General features: G+C 41.9%; 7 protein-coding genes and 1 pseudogene across 12 annotated transcripts; 4 read left to right on the top strand and 4 right to left on the bottom strand.

Moving 5' to 3' along the window:
• Positions 1-120: 120 nt before the first annotated feature.
• LOC105273235 (histone H4-like) lies at positions 121-461 on the top strand (annotated as a pseudogene).
• A 290-nt stretch (positions 462-751) lies between these two features.
• On the bottom strand, positions 752-1,173 carry LOC105273182 (histone H2B-like). The gene has a single exon (XM_011315467.1). The coding sequence runs from the start codon at positions 1,138-1,140 to the stop codon at positions 769-771; it is 372 nt and encodes a 123-aa protein (XP_011313769.1). The 5' UTR covers positions 1,141-1,173; the 3' UTR covers positions 752-768.
• Positions 1,174-1,370: 197 nt separating this feature from the next.
• On the top strand, positions 1,371-1,906 carry LOC105273183 (histone H2A-like). Its single transcript, XM_011315468.1, has one exon. It carries the CDS (start codon positions 1,414-1,416, stop codon positions 1,789-1,791), a length of 378 nt encoding a protein of 125 aa, XP_011313770.1. The 5' UTR covers positions 1,371-1,413; the 3' UTR covers positions 1,792-1,906.
• A 43-nt stretch (positions 1,907-1,949) lies between these two features.
• Positions 1,950-4,441, bottom strand: LOC105273184 (filamin A-interacting protein 1-like). Of its 2 annotated transcripts, none has more exons than XM_011315470.1 (4): positions 4,272-4,441; positions 3,823-4,135; positions 3,466-3,762; positions 1,950-3,386 (listed from the first exon to the last, which is right to left on the bottom strand). In XM_011315470.1, exons 2-4 carry the CDS (start codon positions 4,123-4,125, stop codon positions 2,043-2,045), a joined length of 1,944 nt encoding a protein of 647 aa, XP_011313772.1. In that variant the 5' UTR covers positions 4,126-4,135; positions 4,272-4,441; the 3' UTR covers positions 1,950-2,042. The 2 variants fall into 2 exon arrangements, with proteins under 2 accessions (XP_011313772.1, XP_011313773.1); XM_011315471.1 differs by having other exon boundaries at positions 4,212-4,441.
• Positions 4,442-4,813: 372 nt separating this feature from the next.
• mud (mushroom body defect) lies at positions 4,814-12,386 on the top strand. 3 transcript variants are annotated; one of them, XM_011315472.1, is made up of 6 exons: positions 4,814-5,000; positions 5,150-11,500; positions 11,571-11,657; positions 11,775-11,837; positions 11,932-12,057; positions 12,245-12,386. In XM_011315472.1, the coding sequence occupies exons 1-6, from the start codon at positions 4,968-4,970 to the stop codon at positions 12,314-12,316; spliced, it is 6,732 nt and encodes a 2,243-aa protein (XP_011313774.1). In that variant the 5' UTR covers positions 4,814-4,967; the 3' UTR covers positions 12,317-12,386. The 3 variants fall into 3 exon arrangements, with proteins under 3 accessions (XP_011313774.1, XP_011313775.1, XP_011313776.1); XM_011315473.1 differs by lacking the exon at positions 11,775-11,837; XM_011315474.1 differs by lacking the exons at positions 11,571-11,657; positions 11,775-11,837.
• An 86-nt stretch (positions 12,387-12,472) lies between these two features.
• Positions 12,473-17,913, bottom strand: SA (stromal antigen). Of its 3 annotated transcripts, XM_011315475.1 has the most exons (6): positions 17,813-17,913; positions 14,111-17,663; positions 13,115-13,150; positions 12,849-13,022; positions 12,675-12,759; positions 12,473-12,599 (listed from the first exon to the last, which is right to left on the bottom strand). In XM_011315475.1, the coding sequence occupies exons 2-6, from the start codon at positions 17,617-17,619 to the stop codon at positions 12,582-12,584; spliced, it is 3,822 nt and encodes a 1,273-aa protein (XP_011313777.1). In that variant the 5' UTR covers positions 17,620-17,663; positions 17,813-17,913; the 3' UTR covers positions 12,473-12,581. The 3 variants fall into 3 exon arrangements, with proteins under 3 accessions (XP_011313777.1, XP_011313778.1, XP_011313779.1); XM_011315476.1 differs by lacking the exons at positions 12,473-12,599; positions 12,675-12,759; positions 12,849-13,022; positions 13,115-13,150 and adding an exon at positions 13,284-13,583; XM_011315477.1 differs by lacking the exons at positions 12,473-12,599; positions 12,675-12,759; positions 12,849-13,022; positions 13,115-13,150 and adding an exon at positions 13,284-13,974.
• Positions 17,914-18,103: 190 nt separating this feature from the next.
• LOC105273189 (uncharacterized) lies at positions 18,104-19,768 on the bottom strand. Its single transcript, XM_011315478.1, has 2 exons — positions 19,379-19,768; positions 18,104-19,306 (listed from the first exon to the last, which is right to left on the bottom strand). Exons 1-2 carry the CDS (start codon positions 19,600-19,602, stop codon positions 18,160-18,162), a joined length of 1,371 nt encoding a protein of 456 aa, XP_011313780.1. The 5' UTR covers positions 19,603-19,768; the 3' UTR covers positions 18,104-18,159.
• Positions 19,769-19,926: 158 nt separating this feature from the next.
• On the top strand, positions 19,927-22,103 carry TfIIFalpha (transcription factor IIFalpha). Its single transcript, XM_011315479.1, has 4 exons — positions 19,927-20,194; positions 20,318-20,364; positions 20,448-21,761; positions 21,866-22,103. Exons 1-4 carry the CDS (start codon positions 20,174-20,176, stop codon positions 22,077-22,079), a joined length of 1,596 nt encoding a protein of 531 aa, XP_011313781.1. The 5' UTR covers positions 19,927-20,173; the 3' UTR covers positions 22,080-22,103.
• The last annotated feature ends 83 nt before the right edge of the window (positions 22,104-22,186 follow it).

Genomic DNA, 22,186 nt, shown 5'->3' on the forward strand with positions numbered 1-22,186 from the left:
AGAAATTTTAAAGGAGTTTTCTCTAACAAGGTCATAAGCATTATAAGTCCGTCGTTAAATAAAATTTTCCAACGCTCAATAAATCAAACGCTCAATAAATCAAACGCTCAACAATTACTTCAAGAAGAATATTCTCTCCATACTAACGCTACAATGACTGGTCGTAGAAAAGGGAGAAAAGGAGGAACTAAACATCATCACAAAGCTCTTCGAGACAACATCCAAGGAATTACAAAAACAAAACTCGCCATTCGCTGTCTGCCGCGTCGAGGTGTTAAACGTATCTCTAGGTTGATTTACGAAGCAATTCGGGGCGTATTCTAAGTATTTCTTGAAAACGTTATTCGTGATGTTGTTATCCACACTGAACACGCCAAGCGAAAGATAATAACAGCTATGGTATTGTTTACGTTCTGAAACGTCAAGACCGCGCCCCTTATAGATTCGGAGGTTATGCCTAATACTACGAAATAAACAAAACAAATCCGCCCCTTTTATTTCTTGAAATTTTCATTGTTTCGTCCCCAAATTTCACAGCACTAAATTCATTAAAACTTTATAATTAAAATACACTAATCCAAAACAACTAAATTCCTCAATTCTATCATTTTATTGATCGCCAAGAGTGAAATAGATCATTTAAGAAGATATTTTATTTGAAGATATTTTGAATGATAAATTTTTCTTTTAGAAAACAAAACTAATTGAGTTGTGAACGTCTTAAAAATGTTGTGGCCCTGAAAAGGGCCGATTATTAATTGTTCCTATTTATTTGGAGCTTGTGTATTTCGTTACAGCCTTGGTTCCTTCGGAAACTGCGTGTTTAGCCAACTCTCCGGGGAGAAGAAGACGAACAGCTGTCTGGATTTCCCGAGATGTGATGGTGGAGCGCTTGTTGTAGTGAGCCAATCTTGATGCTTCAGCAGCAATACGTTCGAAGATGTCGTTAACGAACGAATTCATAATACTCATGGCTTTGCTGGACACTCCAGTGTCGGGGTGGACTTGTTTCAATACTTTATAGATATAGATAGCGTAACTCTCCTTCCTCTTACGCTTCTTCTTCTTGTCGGACTTAGTAATATTTTTTTGGGCTTTACCAGCCTTCTTCACAGCTTTGCCGCTGGCCTTGGGTGGCATGTTGTTGGATGATAGTCTTCACTGACTGGAGCACAGAAGTGAAATGTGAAGCTGCCGCACATCGCCTCTCTATTATAACAGAGTTGGAGACAGTAGCGCCGAACCAATCAGCTGCGTTTACGGTTGAATTACCGGGACAGTGCGCGCGCATTGGCTCGGCGATGCCTACGCCTAAGCCTATATAATATGGACAAACATTTTTTTTAGCCATTATACTCGAGACTCTTGTCGCTACAACATCTTTCCTCAGCTTTCAATTATCATTCACTAATAATGTCTGGACGCGGCAAAGGTGGCAAAGTGAAGGGGAAGTCTAAGACTCGTTCTACGAGGGCTGGTCTTCAGTTCCCAGTGGGTCGTATTCATCGCCTGCTACGTAAAGGAAATTATGCAGAACGCGTTGGCGCTGGTGCTCCAGTTTACTTGGCAGCAGTTATGGAATACTTGGCTGCTGAGGTTCTTGAATTAGCAGGCAACGCAGCTCGTGACAACAAAAAGACGAGAATTATCCCCAGGCATCTTCAACTGGCCATCCGTAATGACGAGGAGTTGAATAAGCTGCTGTCAGGAGTTACAATTGCCCAGGGTGGAGTCCTTCCCAACATCCAAGCCGTCCTCCTTCCCAAGAAGACCGAGAAAACAAGTTCTTAAGTCTTTTTTTCCTATATTTTTCCTATATTTAAATCAATCGGCCCTTTTCAGGGCCATCAAATACTTTAACGAAGAATCTTTTATAACGCATCCAATAATTTTTTTTCTTAAACGCGAATTTCAAAACATTCTAAATGAAGTGATTAATTTTTTATTTGCATATGATTAAATCACAATTAGAGAGAAAAATCATAGATTAATCACATTTTTATTTCTATTACTAATTCTGTTAAGGGTCTCTTGGGTTTCTTCTACAATTCATCAAATGGTTGGCAAAGTCCTGGACCATGCCACTGCCCTGGCATTTTATACAATCCACAAGAAATGCAGAATGCATCAAAGGGGATCCCGTCAACGGACATATCTGGTTCATTCGGTGAGTGTACTGAAGCAGGATTAGGGCCATTAATTTTCTGGAGCAATTGTTGATTATACTCTCGAATTGTTGCCAACGAAGTTGTCAATGTGTCTCGCTCCTTTAGCAAATCTTGCCGTGATATCCTCTCCTCCTCGAAGTCAAGTTTGTAGCTCTCCATTTGTGCTCGCAAGTGCTCAATTTGATCTTGATCATCCTTTGCTACTTCCAATTGAGCTCGTAATCTGTTTTGTTCGATATCTTTTTCCTCAATCGCCTCTTTGAGCCTCATTACCTTCGACACCAGGTCGTTGTGTCGCTTCTCCAGGGCTTTACAATTTTCTTGAAGAGTCTGCATCTGGGCCTCATACAACATACTCTGAGTATTGAGAGAAGCCTTCTCTCTACTGAGAGACTCAATTTCCAGCTCGAAGATCGTCTTCTCAGCCAAAAAACTCTTCTTCTCGAGTTCAAACCTCTCCTTCGCTTCCTCCATCATCTTTTTCTCCTTCAGCAGATTCAGATTGCCTGGTTCCTGGGTGACATTGCGTTCCACTGGCTTCGAATTTTCCTCTCGAAGAATATCTAATTCGTGAAGGGCTGCATTGTAATCTAAGAATATGCTCTCAAACTGTTTTTGAGCTTTTATCAGGTTCTGTCTCTCGCTGATGTTCTTCAGCTGCTCCTCAATGAGTTCTCGACGTACATTATCCAAGGTCTGTTTGTGCTTCAATCTTGTGTCGAAGGAGAGTTCAGAGGGTTCGAAATTCTCATAATAGTCCAGGGTCTCGATGCAACTCTTTAGGCACTCCTGAATCTCAGTGAAACGACTCATCTGCTCAGTGTAGCATTTAGCCAAAGCCCCGAGCTTCTTGTTGTAATGAGTAAAATTATCCAGGAACTGTTTGCTATGTTTCCCGTCTGAATTATCCGAGTCCACGTTGAGCTGCAGAGGAGCAAAGGAGTTCTCACTCAGAATTTTTATCTGCTTCTTCAAGGCGTTGATTATTTCCTGCTGATAATCCATGCTAGGTTGAGGGGATTTTTCGATGGTTGTCTTGGACAGGGATGACTCATTCCTTCGGCTCTGAGCGTTTTGAGCTAAAACTGATATTCTTGATAATGCAGAGGGCTCGGCTGTAATACTGTCTGCTACTTCCTCTAGACTCAGAGAAGACTCTGGGAACAAAGAGGGACATTCGATCTTCCTTTGATGGCTTTGGCTGATAAATTCATCGATCTAGGAAATTTCATAGAAAATTTATTTAAAATTTTTGGAAATGGCAATCAATTCTCTGAAGGAGTTCAACGTGACTCACCATTTCTCCTGAAAATTTTGAGCTCATCATTGAGGCGTCCATCGTTAATCTTGTCTTCAATTGTTCATTTTCGTTCTTCAAAAGTGTAATCATGTCCCGTGTCTCTGCGAATTTTTGCTTGTGATTCTCATGGACCTTCTTTAACTCCTCCTGATATGACACTAAAGTGTTGAAATGGTGCTTCATGGTGTTGTTGTTCTGAGAGAGAGTGTCCTTCAATTTCTGATTCTCCTGGAGTAATTCCACGACCGCCTTCTCAATTTCCTCGTGACTCAGAGTGGACACAATCGATGTGTCCTATCCCAAAATATCAAATTAGAACTTTTCATTAATTAACAACCACCAAATTTAACTTACGATAGCTAAACTCTGCTTTTTGATTTGCTCGTAAACCGCCAGGGATGCAGAATTAACGAAATCCATGGAGCTCTTCCCCAGGACTACGAAGGAAGTTTCTTCATCGTCCTCTTCATGATTAAAATGCTGACTCCTCAGGGAACAAGCACCGGAGAGCACAGGCTCATTGAGCCTGAACTTGGGTTTTCCATTATCCAGATCAATTCCGAGACTCTCGAAAGCACTTTTCGTCATAGACTGGGGCTCCTCTTCCTGGACATCTCCAGGGAGTACCGATGTCCCTCTGAAATCTGGAATCGACATCACGACAGCCCTAAGAGCAACAAAATTGCAAAGCCAGAAATGATAAAGAGAACGTCGCAGTACTCATCTCCACCGGAGTAGATTACCTCCCCAGCAATTCAACCCACTAACGGTCAATCGAGTGAGTAATTAAATAATATCCTTACGATTGATAAGAAAATTGGCACGATCAGAGAACCAGGCTCCGCTTACATGACACTAACTTTTGACTCAATGATATTTTGTGAAAATATTTTCAATATTTTTTTTCCTTTTTTTATGATTCAATGTGAACTGAGTATTGGCTACTGCGTCAGTCATTCCTCAGTGAATTTTCTCTCATTGGTTGAAATTACGAAAGGCATCCGCAACGATCGGACGGAAAAAAAATCGGGGGAAAAAAATGGCGAAATCGAATGATCCCATTGGCGAAGCACTTCATAACGAGTGAACGATACAAATTCGCGGAAAAAAATTATAAAAAATGCCTTTCATATGAAAAAAGATTTTGTGAATTTCAATCAGCTGATCTCGAGTTATCAACGATTGAATGCGATGAATTATGTGTTGGTGACTTGGGAGGGGATTTGAGAGATCGACCAATGGAATCGAGAGTTACGGGCGTCCACCAATGGGAGGGCGGGCATTTCCGATGGATCCAATGGTCGTTGGGGTACACAAAACAATTTAAATACGGCTAGTGTAACAGTTGTATGTTGTAACCGAAACAGGACGCGCGTGGCTTTGTAAGAAATGATTTGACCTGAAAATTACGCGAGTTTTTTTTTCTGGGTAATACATTAATGTTTTTTTGGTGGTGCGATTATTGTGAGGAAAAGTGAGGAAGATTTTTTTTGGCAAGTATGCAACCGTGGACTGGAGCCATCGTCGAATGGGTGAGTAACGTATTTTTTTTTGTTCATTTGACAGGGAAGCGTCTCCCGGTTTTTGCAATTCGGAAAAAAAAAATATGTTTTCCATTCTCTCTTGACAGATTAAAGATCCGAAGATAAGTATGGAATGAGCGTTGTAACATTATTTTCAGGTGAATTGCCTGGGAGTTCACCCTTCACCGATAAAAGACGTGCGAGACCTGGACAGCCCCATCTTCAAAGCAATAATCACCAAATTAAAGGATGTGGCCTCTGAAACGTCAGAGGAGGTGTCAGATTTTCTCTCAAAAAATTTTCCAGAATTCCTCCTTAATGGCCAAACTGATAACATTCCCAATAGCATTTATATTGCGTCGTTGCTGCTCCTGACAACATCCCAGAAAATATCCTTCCACCGTCCCATGTGCCACCTGCGTAATGACACCCAGATCCTCATAAAAAGATTCCTGGAGGTCCTCCTACCTTATGGAAAAAGCATAACTCGTGAGATCCTCTTCAGCATTATTTCAGAATTGAGTGATGCGACTCCACGAACGCCTCCGGTGACTCCAAAAGACAGACCTCTCAGGAATTTTTTCACATCTCCAGCTGCCCAGTCAGTCCATCGCCACCGAATTCTCAATGAGAAAACTCGAGAACTTCGGCTGCTCAAGGCAGAGCTGGAAACCGAGAGGTACGAGAAGATTGATCTCCAAGAGGATATAAAAAATCGAGAGGAGAAGATCCAGTCGCTCCAGAAAAAATTGAATGAGAAAACACAGGAGCTGAAGGCTTTGAAGGCTGACAAAATCGGACCTCATACCCCCCAGTCTACCAGGAAGAACAAGAAAGTGGTAGATGTGGAGGTGATGTTGAAGAAGGAGATCCAGCACTTGGAGAATTTTAATTCAACCCTGCAGAGTCAATTGGATGAATTGGAGAATGAGAAGGAGGAAATGCTAAGGAAATTGACTTCGAAGGAGAGATTGACTCAGGGGCTCAAGGAGAAGGTGGAGATGTTCGAGAGAAATCAGGAAGCTCTGGGGATTCAGCTGGACCAGAAATCCACTGAACTCTTGGATCTACGCCTGCAGAATGAGGAATTGAGGTCTCACATCAAGGACATGCAGAGGTGTTCTCTTGATGTTGACCACAGTTTTGAGGTTGATATTGTTTCATTGTCTCGTTCACCAACCCCCGGATTGAACACGAGTGAAGCCTTGAGTTCTATTGTTGATATTCAACTGCAGGAAGCCAGGGAGGAGTCGGATAAACTCAGATGTCGATTGGCTAGTCTGCAGCAGAGGCTGGATGAGGCTCTCAGAGACTGCGAGGGGTTCAGGCAAGTCAATGGAGAGCTCATCCTCAAAGCTGATCATTTGGTTGTCGTTGAGGCGAGGCTGGGGAAAACAGCAGATGAGCTGGAGAGAGTGGTGGAGAAAACAAAAACGCTGGAAAAGGAGAAAAGCGAATTTGAGAAGGAAGTGGAGAGGCTCCAGGATGAACTGGCATCTAAAGAGGTTCTCCTGAAGAGCACCACCGAGAACTGCAGATTATTGAATATTAAGGTCGAAGAACAGCTGGGAATAATCTCCAAAATAAATGACAACCTTCTGACGTTAAATTCATCATTGAGGAATCAGGAGGAGGAGATAAGGCAAATAAATTGTGACAAAGAAGGACTCCAAAATGATTTGGAGGATTCTAACCGAAGGATTGATGAGCTGGAGAGCTCTCTAGCTTCGGAAATTTCGAGATCCTCAGAGATATCCAGATCATCTGGAGAGAACATTAGAATCCTGGAGGAAAAAGTCTCGGAATTGGAGTCTGAGCGACAAATATTAAGGATAAGTGTGGAAGAAAAGACAATTGCACTCGAAGAGGCCCTCAAGACCTTAAACGACAAGCTGATGGTAATAAATTCAATGACAGACCTTGTGGAGGGACTCCAGAGCCAACAGAAGAAGCAGGAGATGACTCTGAGAGAACTAGAGATGAAACTCTGTGAGTTGAGCGAATTGAAAGAGGAATTGCAGAGTCAAGTGGACGCGGAACGCACGAATTCCGTCAGGATATCTACAGAGAAAGAAAATTTGCACCAGAGCTTTCTCCATACTGACAACGAGAGGAAAAAATTGCTGGAGCAGGTGGCGGGCATGCAGTCGGTGCTAGAAGAGATGACGGAAAAGGTGGAGGAACTTGATAAGCAGAGGAGGACGAATGAGGAAAAGTATTTGAGAGCCTCGGAAAAGGTCCAACTGCTGCAGTCGGAAAGTGAGAAACTCAATGCCGAGCTCTCCTCTGCTATTTCTGAAATGTCGAGGCTCAAAGAACTCCAGGAAAATCTCGAGAACCAACTGACGCAAGAGCAGGAGAGCTCCATGAAGCTCATCACTGAGAAAGCCACTTTGGAGCACGGGTTATCGCAAATGTCCCGCGAAAATTCTGATCTGAATCAAAAGGTGGCTGATCTCAATGGTCAGTTGAATAAAACACTGCAGGAAATGCAGGACCTGGAGAATCAGCATGGAGATCTCAGTGAAAATCATCGGCAGACTGTGGCGAAGGTTCAGACGCTGGAAGCAGAGGTGTCCAGGGGTAATGAACAGTTAGCGAGGCTCAGCCTCGAAATTTCTGAACTGAACACACAGATTAGTGACCTGGAGGGACTGCTGCAGGAGGAGAAAAGCTGCGTGGGAGGTCTTCTCCAAGAAAAATCGACTCTAGAGAACGAATTGTCTTCCTCTGAAAATGACAGGAGAGATTTGGTCGAACGGAATTCGTTCCTGCAGGAGAATTTGAAGAATTCTGAGAGGACGACTGAGGAAATTCGAAGACAGTCTGAGGAATTGAAGTGTCTGATTGAACAGTTGAATTTGGAAATTTCAGAGCAGAAAAAGATTCAGCAGAGACTGGAGGATGAACTCGAGGGGACACGTGACCAGATGAAAACTATAGGGGATGAGAAAATGGGGATCACTTCGAAATTGTCGAAGGCTCTTGAGGACAAAGAGAATTTGACCGAAATTTTGGGATTGGTGGAAGAAAAATTAACTAGAGCTCAAGACAAAATCGATGGAATTGAAAAAGATTATGAGGAGAGTGAGAGGAGAAATTCTGAGGCAGTCGAAAGGATCATGTCGATGACTTCGGAGATAGGCAAATTGAACACGAAATTGAATGATGCGGTTGCAGAAGGACAGGCTCTGCAGGGGAAAATGAACCGTCTGTCTCAAGAGACTACCTTAGAAATTTCTGAATTAAAAACGGTGCATGAAAATTTGAGGAGTCAATTGGAAAAAGCATGTGAATCCAATCGAGTTTTTGCCGACGAAAAATCATATTTGACTTTCGAATTATCAAGCTTGACAGAAACTAATAAAAATCTGGTTGAGAACTTGACGTTGAATGAAGAAAAATTGCGAGAATCTGATCGAAAGATCGAGGAACTCGAGGCGCATTCGAAGGAATTGCAACAGAAACAGGAAAAAACGGAAGGAAAAATTCAAAAAATAGTTTCAGAATTTGAAAATTTGACATTGGAATTAAAAACAACAACTTCAGAACGAGAGGCTGTGCAAAATGAATTGAGTAAGCAGATTTCAGAGCTTGAGGATCAATTAAAAGCAGAGAGAGAATCCAATGAAGGTCTTACAAATGAAAATTCATCTTTGATGACCCGATTATCGAAATTGAAGAGGAAAAATGAAGATTTGATCGAGAAATTGAGGGGAAGTGAAGGAAAATTGGGAGAACTGGAACAAAATATACAGGAAATTCGAGTCAATCATGAGGAACTCCAGCAAAAATGCACACAGTCTTCCGAAACAATTATTTTCCTCAACTCCGAGATTGAAAAATTAAATTTCCAACTGCAGGAAATGACTCTCTCTCGGGATTGTGCACAGAAAAATTTGACAGACGTGACAAAACGACTTGAAATATCACGAACAGAATCAGAGAAATATGACAAGATACTGGAGGAGTCCACAGCCACCATAAAACGTCTCGAAGAGCTTCTCCAGGATAAAGAGATTTATTCGAAGGAGATGATCAGTTCTATGGAGAAACGGCTCCTTGTGGCTCAGAACACACATGAATCTCTGACACTAGACCAGAAATTGAAAGAGGAAACGATTGGAATTCTCCAATCAAAACTTGAGGCCATAACGAAAGAGAAGATCGAGTCAGAGTTGAAATTAAAAGAGATCATCGTAAACCTCCAAGAAATTCGTGAGAGTCAGGAGGCATTGGTGGAGACCCAGTCGAAGGCATTATCCCAGAAAAATCTTGACCTTGAATCCCTCGAGAAGGACCACCTGACACTCAAACATACTCTCAAGGAGACAACTAATCTCCAGAATTTGAAGAACTCTGAATTAATTAAAGAATTGGAGATCCTGCAGCAGTCGCAGGAGCACTCTTCTAAGGAAATTGAAGAACTCCAGAAATATTTACAGACAGAAAGGGAGGAATTAAAATCTCTGAAGGAACAGCTTCACATAAACGAAGAGGAAAAATTGAAAATGATTGAAATGTCAAAATTGTTGGCATCAAAATTATCGAGATTAATCAGTGTAATTACAATTGACGATTCGATTGTTCTTGAAGAAAATGAGAAAGAACTGGAAGACATTGATCACTCGTTCGAGGATCCTGCCCTCCAGGCGTTGTCAAAAACCCTCAAGCCTCTTGTGGAATCGACTAGATCGAGTGAAAAAATTCTGTCAATACTTTATGAAGAGAGGAAAAAAATGGTGGAAGACCTTGAGGAAGAGAAACTCAAGTCTGAACGAGTGTTCAAGGTGCAGCAGAAAGCCCAGAAGCTTTCTGAAGACATTGATTTACTGGAATCCGCTCAGAAGCATCAACAAGAGTCAGTTCTCGCTCTGCTGTCTCGAAAACAACGTCTTCAGGATTTACTAAACCAAGTTATCACATCCAGAGATGAAATAGAGAGATCACTGTCCTCTCTCCGTACCTGCTGGACGACGATTTCCCTCGAAAAGCAGTCACTCCTGTCAGGAAGTCCCTCAGCATGCGACGAAGTGAAGCATCTGGACACCAAGAAATTGGAAATTGAGCGGATGATCAATGAAATTACTGAGCGTCACACCAGTAGTTTCCAACCTTTGATGAAAGGTCTCTCTGGAATCTGCATCTGGTCTAGACAACAACTTGAACAAATTTCGGGCATTCCCTCCGTTAAAACCGAACCCAAAGACATCAAATTAAATTTATCCCCTGAAAGTCAGCAAAAAGATGATCCTGACGAGGTGAAACCGAAATCATCCATAAAAAAATTCACAGATGAATTCTCTGACCCCGTAATCGATCCACCATCGTCAGAATCTCTTCTCAACTCGGAACTCCAAAAGAACATGGAAATCCAGAACGATGTGGTCCTTCTCCTGTCAAAAATCGATGATTTCAAGACCCTGATGAGCTGCTACGACTCGAATCTGAAGTCTGGAGTGGTGAAACGAGAACCGACAGCTGAGGAGAAGCTCCAGACTCAGGTGGATCGTCTTAACAAGGAAAAGAAGGAAATGAAGGAAAAGCTCGATGCCATCAGAGTTCGAAATGCGAAAATGGAGAAAAATATGGACGAGCTGAGGGCGGAAAACAAGAAATTGAAGACAGAAGTGACTTCAGCAACTGCAGACTCCTCAGAAATCGAGAGGGTCGTCTCCCTGAACGACCAATTGAAGAGAGAAAATGACGAGTTGAAGAGATTGAAGGAAGAACTTGAGAAAAGTCCAAACAATGGGGATTTCGATGTGAAATTGAAACAGGTGCATGAAGAGTACGGGCAAAAGCTGGAGAAAATCAAGCAGAAGATGAAGTTGGCGTACAACGAGCAGGCAACGAAGATGCAGATGGAGCAGGACAGGGTAATTCGGGAGAAGGTGGCTGTATTGAAGGAGAAAATGGAGGAAATGATGAAGGAGAGAATGGAGACACAGTGCCGGAAGTACACTGTGGACATCAACAAGTACAAAGCGCACGTTAAGGAATTGTCGTCACAGTACTGGGACGTGGGGGAGAAATTACTGGCTGAACAGCAGGAGAAGGAAGTGGCATTCCAAAGACTCAAGGAACTCCAGAGAAAGCACCAGTTGGCAATTGCTGAGGCCAGTCATCAGTTGATTTCCTCACAGAGTCAAATGAGGTCAGCAAGCCTCGACAGGGGCTTCGATCATAATCGCAGTGACATGGGAATCAGGTCCGGACTCAGAGCTTTTCAGATTGTCGAGGAGCAGACGACTACAAGGAGACAGAGTGTCAAGAGCATTCAGGCGATGGGAAATGCATTCAAGGCTGAGGACGAGGATGAGATCTTTGATAATGTCTATTTGGCGGATCTGAAAGAAGGCCAGTTCCGGGCTATCGAGCCTCACACTGATTTCGACAGGCTTTCGGAGCTCAGAATGAGGAATTCCCTCTGCAGGCCTCATCTTAAGAGTTCGTACGCTGTTGAGACTCATCTACATCCTGCTACACTCACTGAGGAAGATATCAAGGTTTGTGGATGATTTTGTCAGGAGATGGGTTGTTGTCCTGGTGGAGGATTAGATGGTGTTTCTGTTGTAGAGTGGGCCACATGAGGATATATTCAATGACAGTCTCAGTCAGAGTCTGCTTCCCGGACAAAAGGCCAAAAAACGAGACAGAACTCAGGTAATTCTCTCATCCTGGAATCGCTTTTAACATTTTTGTGTTTTGTCCATGTGCAGTGCATTAATCAGTGATTGTTTTTGTATGTTATCGTTTGTTCTCGTCGTGATATCATTGTAGACGTCTTATAAACGTCCAGGACCTCCCACACCAAGTAAAAATGGTGGCAGACTTTCCCTGCAGGTAAAAACTCGTTCATTTATGAAAAAAAAAGTGTCCAGAGTTCTCAAATAATTCATAATTTTTCAAGTGTAACTCTTTGTAACATGATTTTTAGGGTAACGAATTGAAGAGTCCGAATTCGAGAATTCTGAAGGAGAAAAATATTGACAGGAGAACAACAGCAACACCGAAACGGCTGAAGGATTTCTTCGGAAGTTCTCTGTCGAGACGTCAGGACGAGGTGAGGGCCACCGATTGCTACAAAATTTCTTCAAGAGATTCCCTTCCTCCTCCCATTTTCCTGTTCCTCCTGTTTGCATTTCCCCTTCAGCTCTATGGACTCTTACTCCTGATATTTATTTATTATCTGTAAATATTATTTGGTAATTGGTGTTTGTCAGAATTTCATTAATTTTTTTTTATTGCAGAATGCTCCGAGTACTCCGAAAGGTCGTCGACTCAGTAGTATATTTCGCAAGCCGAAAACGGAAAGGAGCTAAAAAAATTCCCCAAGTTTGAATAATTCCTATTTTTTTTTATAATCTTTATTACAAAAAAAAATAATAATGTTATCCTCAATAAAATGTAAATTAGTTAAATACTACCAGTAGTAACAAATAATAATTTTAGATACTGATGTTCATTTTTTCTTTCTGTTTTTATGGAGAAATATGAAAGTACGAAATTTCTTCGTAATGACAGAATGCGAAAGATCTTCTGAAATGTTTTTTTATTCTCCGCTATTTTTACCATCCTCCGGGCTTTTCATTCCGAATCAGACTCCTGGAAAATGGAATGAAATAACTTCGCTGAAAACAAATTAAAGAATTTTTTAGAGTGATGAGATATATCTTTTACCATGTATTGTCCTTCAACGTATCTTCCGGAATTTCTCTGTGTTCTCCTGAGTTCTCGGGGCTCTGATTGATCGTGATTTCGACGTCTAAAGAAAAAATTTGAATATTTTTTTCCAAATAATATTTAAATTGAATAAAATGAGCGATCTCTTTTTACTTGAGGAAATTTACATACACTCTTCCTTGAATCTGCATTGCTTTGAATCGATTGTCAATATCTTGTGGTGGACTCTGTGAGTCATCAGCCATGTGTCCAGGAGACTGGAGAGACTGGGGCATACCCTGAAGATCACTATTGTCGAAAAAATTTGATATCCTGGGACGGCCTGGGGGTTTTGTCCCAGGCGGGCTAAAAAAAATCACAGGATATTTCTAAGATTTTTTTATTCTTTATTCAAAAATTAGGAGTGGAGTAAACTGTAATAATTCTTCAGTACTCACGTTGTTTTTTTTGTCGTTCTCTTCTTCTTCTGCTTACTAGAAACAAATATTTATCTTTACAGTGTGAATTTTATGCCTTCCAAAAATATTAATTTACAATAAAATGTTGGGTTCAGGAGCAATAGGGAAAAGGAATTTTCCAATTAGCTTAAAAAAAAATAATTTCCACTGGTAGAGAAATTTTCTGTATTATTAAAACACCAATTTACATTGAGTATATCTTTTAGTCTCATTATCCATCATCAATATATAAAAAAAAATCATTTTTTTATTACAATTTAGCATCTGATATTTTTATGCACTAAAATAAAATAATTAAAAAAGGGCCTGCCATTGCTTTCGAGCCCTCATAGCATCCCTAATGCTCCACTGACACATTTTTCTCATATTCATTCGTTCATTATTTGTTTCGCTCATTTCAAGTGAATCTGATATCGACAGACTGGTGCAGGAGGAAGTTCATCGATTCCTGCAAAATTATTGTTCTAATTTTTAAGACCTTTCATCATATCTTCTTCTTTTTTATTATTAGGATGAAACATTTTTCTGAGGACTTAACAACAATGAAACCCTCTTGCACTGAGCCATCGATTTTTATTGGTGAATAACGTGATGAATGAGAGATGTTAAAATAGTGAATGGAACTCGGTAAATCAAGATAATTCAATATAATAGCGAAGAGACATTTAACTCTCAGAAGTCACGTTTATTTATCTTGATTTTCTGAGTGGCTAAAGTAAATCAAATAAAAATGGTAATTACAAAAAAAAAATGTAAAGAAAAAATGAATGAAGCATAAGCGTAGAAAACGAGCGAGGATGACGTGGCGTAGACACAAATGGCAAAGCAGTTAGTTGATACTGAAAAACCACATGAAAATACAATGATTACTTTCCTTAAAAAAAAAAAAAAAAAACAAGCAAAAAGCGGGAATAAAATACTCAATTCTACGTTGCAATAATCATTAATACTGAGCTACAAAATCAGAAAACTTACCCCATGAACTCATGATCAGAACCCTCATCGGCTTCCTCAGCCTCTTCCTCTTCAATTAATTGATCCTTTTTGCGCCTAGTGTAGGCCCTCTTACTGGTGACAGGGACTTGATCAGTTTCCCCATGCAGCAAACTATTCCTGTACATCAGTAGAGGCTGCCAATCCTCTCCCCTCGAGGAGGGCATTCCGGCAGGAAGTTTGAGATCCAAAAAGGTGAGAACAACTTTTTTATCCTGCCTCAACAATTTATTTGTGAATTCTAGGAGAATCTCGAGGTAGGGAAGATTGGGTGGAGGTCCAGTGGGATCGAGTTCCTCGCCATCGGGTGGAGTGATTGCAAATAAAATTCCTGCCCTGTGGAGAGCAGTGATAGCCTCCCTGTTCTTCACAGCGTCGAGCCCAAAGGACAAAGCAAATCTCTTGGCCAATTCCTTAATTGGAGTAATATCATCGATAGTCCTGTTGTTCCCCTTCTCCAGGACCACGTCATTGTAGAGTTTATTCAGACTGAGTTGCATGGTGAGGGCACAATTTACCTTATTGATATCCCTGGCTTTTCCCAGAGTCGTTTTGATGATATCCCCATAATCATTGTAGTATCTGACGTAATGCTTGAAAACATCGGCAGCTGATTTTGTTGGGATCATATTGTAAACGATAAGTTTGCAGTAGCTAGCCAGGAAGTTTCTCCTCTTGTGAAGTTCTTCGATCTTCGAGTGCTCGTCGTGATCTTCTTCGTCTTCGTCAAAGAACACGTAATCCTGGATAAACTTGTTTAACATGTCTTGCATATCCTGGTCGGGTTCGTAGACCAATTTATGGAGGAGTGGATTTGAATTACTGTTGAGTTGGTTGCAGAACATCACTAGAAGATCGCAGATGGTGTTGTAGGCTTCCTCTCGGAGAGGTACAGCCATTCTGTTCCCTTCACCAGCTACGAAATACCTCATGGCATCCATGAACGTATGTAAACACTTATAGAGTTCCCTCGCCTCGTCCTCCCCCCTGGGCCCCAGGTCATTAGCCTCTAGAAGATGATTTTGTCCCCACAGAATTGAAAAGAAGCACCCACTGATACAGTATTTGGTAGCTTCCTCAGGAAAGCTCCTCTGAGGGTCCTTGGCATCTTCGATGTTTTTATATAAGGATTCCCAGATTTCCCAGCCATTCATATCATGACAACTGTAGAAGATGGCTACTTTCTTCAACGACTGAACGACATTGAATATCTCGTCCTCATCAGGCGTCTCAGCCCCATCGATTAAATTTCGATAATCATCAATAGCTTCCTTATATTTATTGACAATTGAATCGATGAGGGTTCTCCTGGCAGTATCGCACTGTGAAAATTTGGCGTGAGTCTCCACACACATGTACTCGAGTGTTCTGGCAGCAGTCTCCAGGACGTCAGTGTCATGCATCTTCTCGACGATTCCCTTGATCTTCTCAAGTAGAGCTTCAAGGTTCCTCTCCTGCCTAGACTTGACATAAATATCAAGCTCGAAATATTGAGGAATTGCCAGTAAATTAGCTAATTTCTCTGGATCAGCTCGATACTTGTCAAGAAGAAGAGGCAGTGTGACGATGAAGTGTTCGGTGAGCCTTTGCTTATCATCAGACACCTGCTTCTGCTCCTTGGCAGACAGAAGCTTTCTCGTCGGTCCCCTGCCAACAGGTGCCTCTCCAGTGGCTGCTTGTTTGATGCAGCACACCATCAATTCGATCAACGACGTTTCCTTTTGATTGTCAAGGGCCTCCTCCTCAGGACCAGCCTCCTCCAAGAGTAGATCTGTCATGCACTCCCAGTCCTTCATCATCTGATTTGTTTCGATAAGTGAGTCCACGAGATAAGCTCCGTGCTCATGCAGCTCAGATTCAATAAAAAACAGGACAAGATCCCTGATAAGTGGTGTATTGGGAAGCCTCTTCTTGCCTCGTTTCGTCTTCACCCCAGCAACAGCCTCTTCATCAGGAGTAAAGAGCCTCTCATTCAAGAATTCTCCAGCTGCCTGTGCCACAGCCCTGTGGGACGAGTAAACAAGTTCATAAACATGCTCACAGTCTTTATCAGTTAAAATCTCTCGATGATGCTTTAAAATTGATATCACGAGCTTGACAGCCTGCACCGCCACATCATACTCCTTATCCAGTGTCATAGCGACAATTCTGTCCTTGAATTTGCTCGTAAAAAGCTCGAGCTTAGCTTTAAGTTCCTCAGAGGCGTAGAGGGGCTGCAGTGCCTGGAGACACTTGAGCCTGACCTCACCAACTTTATCATGAAGTGTCCAACCGATGTATTTCAGGTATGAATCATCCAAAAAATTTTGATGAAACTTCTTCATCCAGACACCAATCTCAGCCATGCAGATGGCTCTGATTTCAGGTAAAGTGTCCCTATACCTGTGAACAAACACCGACTTGAACATATAAGTCAACATGTTTTTGATCTCATCCATGTTTTCCTCAAGTTCCTTTCGCTTTGCCATGAGAGACTCCAGCCTATCAGCTGCTCGTTTTTCCCTGGCCTTCTGCCTCTCAGACTCGTACTGACGTTGAGTGTTGTCTAGGTTGACTGAGACCGTCAGGGCCACGTCGACAAGCGCTGTCATCAACTTCATGGCTGCCAGAGTCGCTGTATGCCGAAACGCTCGGACTTGAGAGTCTGAAAGACCCGTCAACAACGAGATCACATTGTCCATGAGGAATTGATCGTAAATAATCGAGTATTGGCACTGGCGCACGAGAATCTGTACGAATTCACAAAAATTCGAGCGGAACTTTTTCCAGGGCTGGCCAGTCATGATGAGAGGGTATTCCCCGGACTCCTCATCGAACTCTTCAGTCATTCGACGAATTATCGCCACATGCTCCATCGATGTCTGCATCTCTGAGGTAATTTTTCCCTTGCAGCCACTGGCATTTATGAAGAACTGCATCAAAAGCAAAAGGGCATTGTCTCGGTTTGTCTTGTATTTCTCGATCCACTCATCCACAATGTGCGTCAGGGACGACCGGTTATTTTTTATCACAAAGTAGAGACTCTGCTCGTCCTCGGAGCTCGCGGGGTTAATGAATTTTTTAGCTCTACCTCGACCTCCACCTCCACGAGGCTTCGAAGGCGGCTGTGAGGGAATGTAGTCCGTGTCCACTTCTCGGTATTTTGGTTGAACAACTGCACCTCCTCGCATCCTGGCGCGAGTATTGCGGGTGATTCTCATGTTTGGAGTGGCTGGGGTCATCGGTTGCTCGAACTGGGGCTCGTTAGAAAGCGGCTGCTGGTCCTGGTACTGGTGGTGAGATGTACTTGGCGAACTGTAGGTCTCTGACAGATGGTCCGGAATTGGGGTATGAATTGGCGTCTGTGGTGCCTGATAGGAGGAATAGCCCCCATAATTATCCCCTGTCTCCATGTTATCAGTCATTGGCGTCATCGGTGTCATTGGTTCTTGGTACTCGGGTGGCACAGGATCATCCATGCGGATTCTCTTGCCCCCACGTCGATGCATCATGTTTGGTCGTTATTGAGGTTCTCAAAGCATCAATAAAAGTCACTCTGGAAAATAAACAAATTGATTTTGTGGAAATTGTGGATTACTTCGGTGGTTGAATTTGAGGGATGGAAGGCGATTGTAGGAGGTAATGTTCGAGGGGTTAAAGGGTTTTTAAAGGGAAATCGATATTAAAAACTTGGAAAACACTCACTTGACGATTTTAACGAGTTATTGCTGTTGATCACGTCATTAATGAGTAACCGCGGGAAAATAAACGCCGCAGTTTATCTCAATCCGCCATTTTTCGATGTACTGTGCTGTTTTGGTCGCGGGAATTTCTCAGTTCCACCCTCTAACGTGGAAGTAGTGAATTAATATTTTGGCGGTGAATTTGAATACATCATAAACTTTTTCGTTTTTTAATTGAACAGATTATAGTCTTTCGAAGAAATTAATTAAATGGAAACGATGACAATCTTTTAAAATTTATTTTAATGGTGTATTCCAAAGAGGCAAATTCCTCCCGAAATTCTGTATACATTATCCTAAAAATAATTACTACATGGACTTCAGTCCGGGAACTCTGTACAACAATTCACCGTCACAGTCGTAATAGCGATCCTCAACCCTAAATGTAATTTTCTTGTGTGCCTTGTTCTTCGGTATTTTTATAAACCTGGGGTAATTCTCGGTTCCACTCACTTCCTTTTTCTTCCATTCGACAATTCCAGTGGCTAAACTATCATTTTCTACATTCAGTTGTGGTACATGCACATGAATCATTTTTTCCTGTGACTTCACCTCGCCCACTGCCATCCCCTCATTCTTCTCTTCCAGTTGAGACTCTGAAAAATTCGTCCCTCTTACTTTAATTTTTTTACTTTCATCTATAGATGAACTTTCAATGTCTCCGTCTACTTGCTCTTTATTATCTCGATTTTCTATAATTCTACCCTCTTTATCGTTAAACGGAATTAATCGCTTCGATTTTTCAAAGTTTCGAACTTGAGATTTAGAATTTGAGATGTCACAATCTGCCAAGACATTTTCATCCTTTCTCTTTTTATATTCATCAACAAGTGATTGTTCTTCCTGACTCAAATTATCAACACTGGCAAGTCTAGCAAGAGTTTTATCCATGAACCTATCGAAAGTCATCCTTTTTTTTGTGTCATGATTCGAGTTTTCATAACAGGTTTGCTGTGGTTTCCCATCAGAAATTCGGTAAATTCCCTCTGGAACCTTAGGAGCCTCAATGGTGTCTCGAACTATTGAGCTGAACAAAGTGGCATCGGGCTCTGGGAAAACTGGCGTCGTTTTTACGAATTGCTCAGCAATGGTTTCCAAATCACTAGCCTCAATCTTGCGACCTTTAAAGTTCTTCAGATGAGCCTCGAGTTTGGGGCTGACGGCGATATTTCCGGATCTAAATCGACTCCAATTATCGATTACCTTCTGGTCGTACTTGAGGACAATATTTACATTTCTTGGAAGCCACTTGGCTCGTAGAATTCTGCGAATGGTATCTGGAAGTGCTGGAAAGGATTCACTCAGCCTCTCTGGGGACCACTCTACTGGATCTTTCTCATGCAGTGATTTAATCTGCATCTTCTCGGACCAAGTTATGAAATTGGGGTCGTCTGATTTGAAATATTTCCGCGCGATTATCCGGACTTTGAGTTTCTCTTTTTCGTGATATTTTTCACTGGGAAAATTAAATTAAAAATTCAATGGAGACGTGATAATTGTTTGAAGAGGATAATCCTATTGCACTCACCTCATATATTCTTTGTAAGTTCGATCAGCCCCCGTAAAATCACTTTCGTTCTGCTCCACATCATCAAAATTATCCTCGTCAGGCTCTTCATAATTATCAACATCAGGATAAAGTTGCTTCTCACTCATCACCGATTGTTTCTTTCTGAATCTTTCACCTCGAGGCCGGCCTCTAGCATGATAACCTCTCAGAGTTACCAAAATTGCTGATCTCAATTTATTCATTTTATTGCCCTCCCTCTTGATAACTCAGTGCGTAATTTAATTCTCCATCGAATACAGTTGGTTCCGTCCCTCAATATTAATTAGGAGAGAAGAAGTGAATTTTTAAAGCCAAGTGAATCACCTGTGGGTCCTGGGTCCCTGGGTGCTTCAATGTTCTCCACTTATTTTCCGCTGGTGAAGTCTTTCCACCAAACAGAATTGACTAAAGAAGAGGCTCAGTTCTAGGGGTTTGAGTGACCCCAGCGGCATCGTAGTACTGCACCCCAAGGGATGGAGGGCGCCACACGCAATGGGGGTGTCTGCCCCAGTAGCAGTCCCGTTGTCAGAGGGACCAGTCGATGGAGTGAAAAGCATTTGGAGTGCAGTACTAGCCTCTACTTTAGTCAGTCCTCTTTGAGTGCTGCTAACCTCCCCTATAATCTCTGCTTCAACACGCCGTTTGCAATAACTCCTATTCAAAACTGACGTAAATAGTAAAAAAATGTATTCATCAAATCAGGATTTACAAAGAATTTGAAAATCAGGATTTACGAAGAAAATACAGGTTTATTGTGCACGATATTAGTGGGAAATGAATGCCGCAGGAAGCAAGGTTAGATCCTTTACTGATTTATGAATTACTTTGCTAACGATTATAAATTCTTGCCAGAATTTTTGGCAATGATGGGATGTATTTTTTTTATTCTTCAGAATGCATTGTTTCGTTATTTTTCAGGTGACAGGGGCGCAGCCCATTCAGGAGTACAGCATTCGTGTCCCGAAGTAAGTTCTCCGGTTTTTTTTATCTACTAGTCGGTTCCAAAGAATTTTTGAGGCATCATTACTGAATGCTTTTTTTGCTGCAGGACCTCTAAGAAAAAGCATAATGTAATGCGTTTCAATGCAAATCTCCGTGTGAATTTCTCGGAGTGGTCTCAGGTTAAAATGGAGCGGGAGAACAATATGAAAGAGTTCAAAGGCATCGACGAGGATATACCGAAATTCGGGGCTGGATCGGAGTTTGGTAGGGATGCCAGAGAGGAGGCAAGAAGGAAGAAATTTGGAATAACAAGCAAGAAATACAAGCCTGAGAATCAGCCCTGGATATTGAAAGTTGGAGGAAGAACAGGCAAGAAATTCAAGGGCATCAGAGAGGGTGGAGTGAGTGCCAATGCTGCCTATTATGTGTTCACTCATGCCTCTGATGGTGCCATTGAGGCATTTCCCCTGCAAGAATGGTATAATTTTCAGCCAATTCAGAGGTACAAAGCCCTCAGTGCTGAGGAGGCTGAGGCGGAATTCAGTCGTCGGAACAAAACTATGAATTACCATGCAATAATGGTCCGCAAACGTCTGAGGAATGATGAGGATGGAAATGAAGAGGATGCCGAGCTTGTTGAGGGTGGGAAAAAAGCCAGGAGTTCAAAAAAGGATAAGGATCTGAAAATCTCGGAGATGGATGAGTGGATGGACAGTGATGACGACGATTCCGAAAGCGATGAGGAGAAGGAGAAAAAAGCCTCCGATGATGAGGCTGATGGAAGCAAGAAGAAAAAAAAGGGAAAGGCCCCTCAAAAAAAGAAAAAGAAAAATACATCGGACGATGAAGCTCTGGAGGAGAGCGATGACGGAGACGAGGAAGGGCGAGAGTGCGATTACATATCAGACTCAACGGATTCCGAAGCAGAAGCCGAAAGTAACAAGATAAAATCAGTGGCTGAGGAGGACGCACTGCGAAAATTACTGGCGTCAGACGAGGAGGACGAGGACGAACAGAAAGACAAGACTGAAAAAGAGGATGACTCGGAAAACGACGAGAACAAGGATAAGGATGAAAAAGACAAGGGCAAGGATGGCGATAAGCGAAAGGATAAGGATAAGAAAAAGAAGAAAAAACAGAGCGCCAAGAAAAAGGACACAGCCAAGAAAAATGGAAAGGACTCGTCCAGCGATTTCTCCAGTGACTCCGACACAGATTCCGATGCGCACCAAAAGGACAAGAAGGATAATAAAGTTAATAGTGCTCAGAGCTCAAGATCCGCTACACCCGTTCCCGGCCCTTCCACTAATGATAATCTCAAGAGGAAGACGACGTCCTCTCCTGACATCTCACAGTCCAAAAAACTCAAATTAGATAATTTCAATTCTGCTCCCTCGTCTTCCTACATCCCTGGACTCAGGTAAATATAAACGAGGAAATGTTCATTAATTGAAATTTATTGATGAGAATTGTCTTATCATTTTCCAAACTGCCTTGATAACAAATCATCTTTCATTGTTTTAGCGAGTCCGGGATAACAGAGGATGCAGTGCGTCGTTATCTGACGCGTAAACCGATGACAACAACGGAATTGCTACAGAAATTCAAGTCAAAGAAAACAGGCCTGAAGTCTGACGATTTGGTCAATGTAATGACGTTGATACTCAAGAAAATAAAACCAACTCAGCAGATCGTTAAGAAGAAGATGTATTTATCGATCAAGCCTCAGCCACATTAAATTATCAATTCTCCCTAATTTAAATGATGTCTGTTAAAATATTAATTTATTCACAATGAAAAAACTGTATAAACCCTAATGGAATTAATGTTGAAGTATTAATAATA

This window comes from Fopius arisanus, unplaced genomic scaffold, assembly GCF_000806365.1.
Source record: "Fopius arisanus strain USDA-PBARC FA_bdor unplaced genomic scaffold, ASM80636v1 scaffold00004, whole genome shotgun sequence".
Lineage (NCBI taxonomy): Eukaryota > Metazoa > Arthropoda > Insecta > Hymenoptera > Braconidae > Fopius > Fopius arisanus.

Bases quoted from the DNA above. Each gene is read 5' to 3' on its own strand.
- LOC105273184 (XM_011315470.1), bottom strand. From the start codon at position 4,125: ATGTCGATTCCAGATTTCAGAGGGACATCGGTACTCCCTGGAGATGTC. The intron at 3,763-3,822 runs GTAAGTTAAATT...ATTTTGGGATAG, and splicing joins AAAAGCAGAGTTTAGCTATC to GACACATCGATTGTGTCCAC. The intron at 3,387-3,465 runs GTGAGTCACGTT...GAAATTTCCTAG, and splicing joins CAAAATTTTCAGGAGAAATG to ATCGATGAATTTATCAGCCA.
- SA (XM_011315475.1), bottom strand. From the start codon at position 17,619: ATGATGCATCGACGTGGGGGCAAGAGAATCCGCATGGATGATCCTGTG. The intron at 13,023-13,114 runs GTGAGTACTGAA...GATTTTTTTTAG, and splicing joins AGAACGACAAAAAAAACAAC to CCCGCCTGGGACAAAACCCC. The intron at 12,760-12,848 runs GTATGTAAATTT...TTTTTTCTTTAG, and splicing joins ATGCAGATTCAAGGAAGAGT to ACGTCGAAATCACGATCAAT.
- LOC105273182 (XM_011315467.1), bottom strand. From the start codon at position 1,140: ATGCCACCCAAGGCCAGCGGCAAAGCTGTGAAGAAGGCTGGTAAAGCC.
- TfIIFalpha (XM_011315479.1), top strand. From the start codon at position 20,174: ATGAATGCCGCAGGAAGCAAG. The intron at 20,195-20,317 runs GTTAGATCCTTT...GTTATTTTTCAG, and splicing joins TGAATGCCGCAGGAAGCAAG to GTGACAGGGGCGCAGCCCAT. The intron at 20,365-20,447 runs GTAAGTTCTCCG...TTTTTGCTGCAG, and splicing joins TACAGCATTCGTGTCCCGAA to GACCTCTAAGAAAAAGCATA.
- LOC105273189 (XM_011315478.1), bottom strand. From the start codon at position 19,602: ATGAATAAATTGAGATCAGCAATTTTGGTAACTCTGAGAGGTTATCAT. The intron at 19,307-19,378 runs GTGAGTGCAATA...TAATTTTCCCAG, and splicing joins ACTTACAAAGAATATATGAG to TGAAAAATATCACGAAAAAG.
- mud (XM_011315472.1), top strand. From the start codon at position 4,968: ATGCAACCGTGGACTGGAGCCATCGTCGAATGG. The intron at 5,001-5,149 runs GTGAGTAACGTA...CATTATTTTCAG, and splicing joins CTGGAGCCATCGTCGAATGG to GTGAATTGCCTGGGAGTTCA. The intron at 11,838-11,931 runs GTAAAAACTCGT...CATGATTTTTAG, and splicing joins GTGGCAGACTTTCCCTGCAG to GGTAACGAATTGAAGAGTCC.
- LOC105273183 (XM_011315468.1), top strand. From the start codon at position 1,414: ATGTCTGGACGCGGCAAAGGTGGCAAAGTGAAGGGGAAGTCTAAGACT.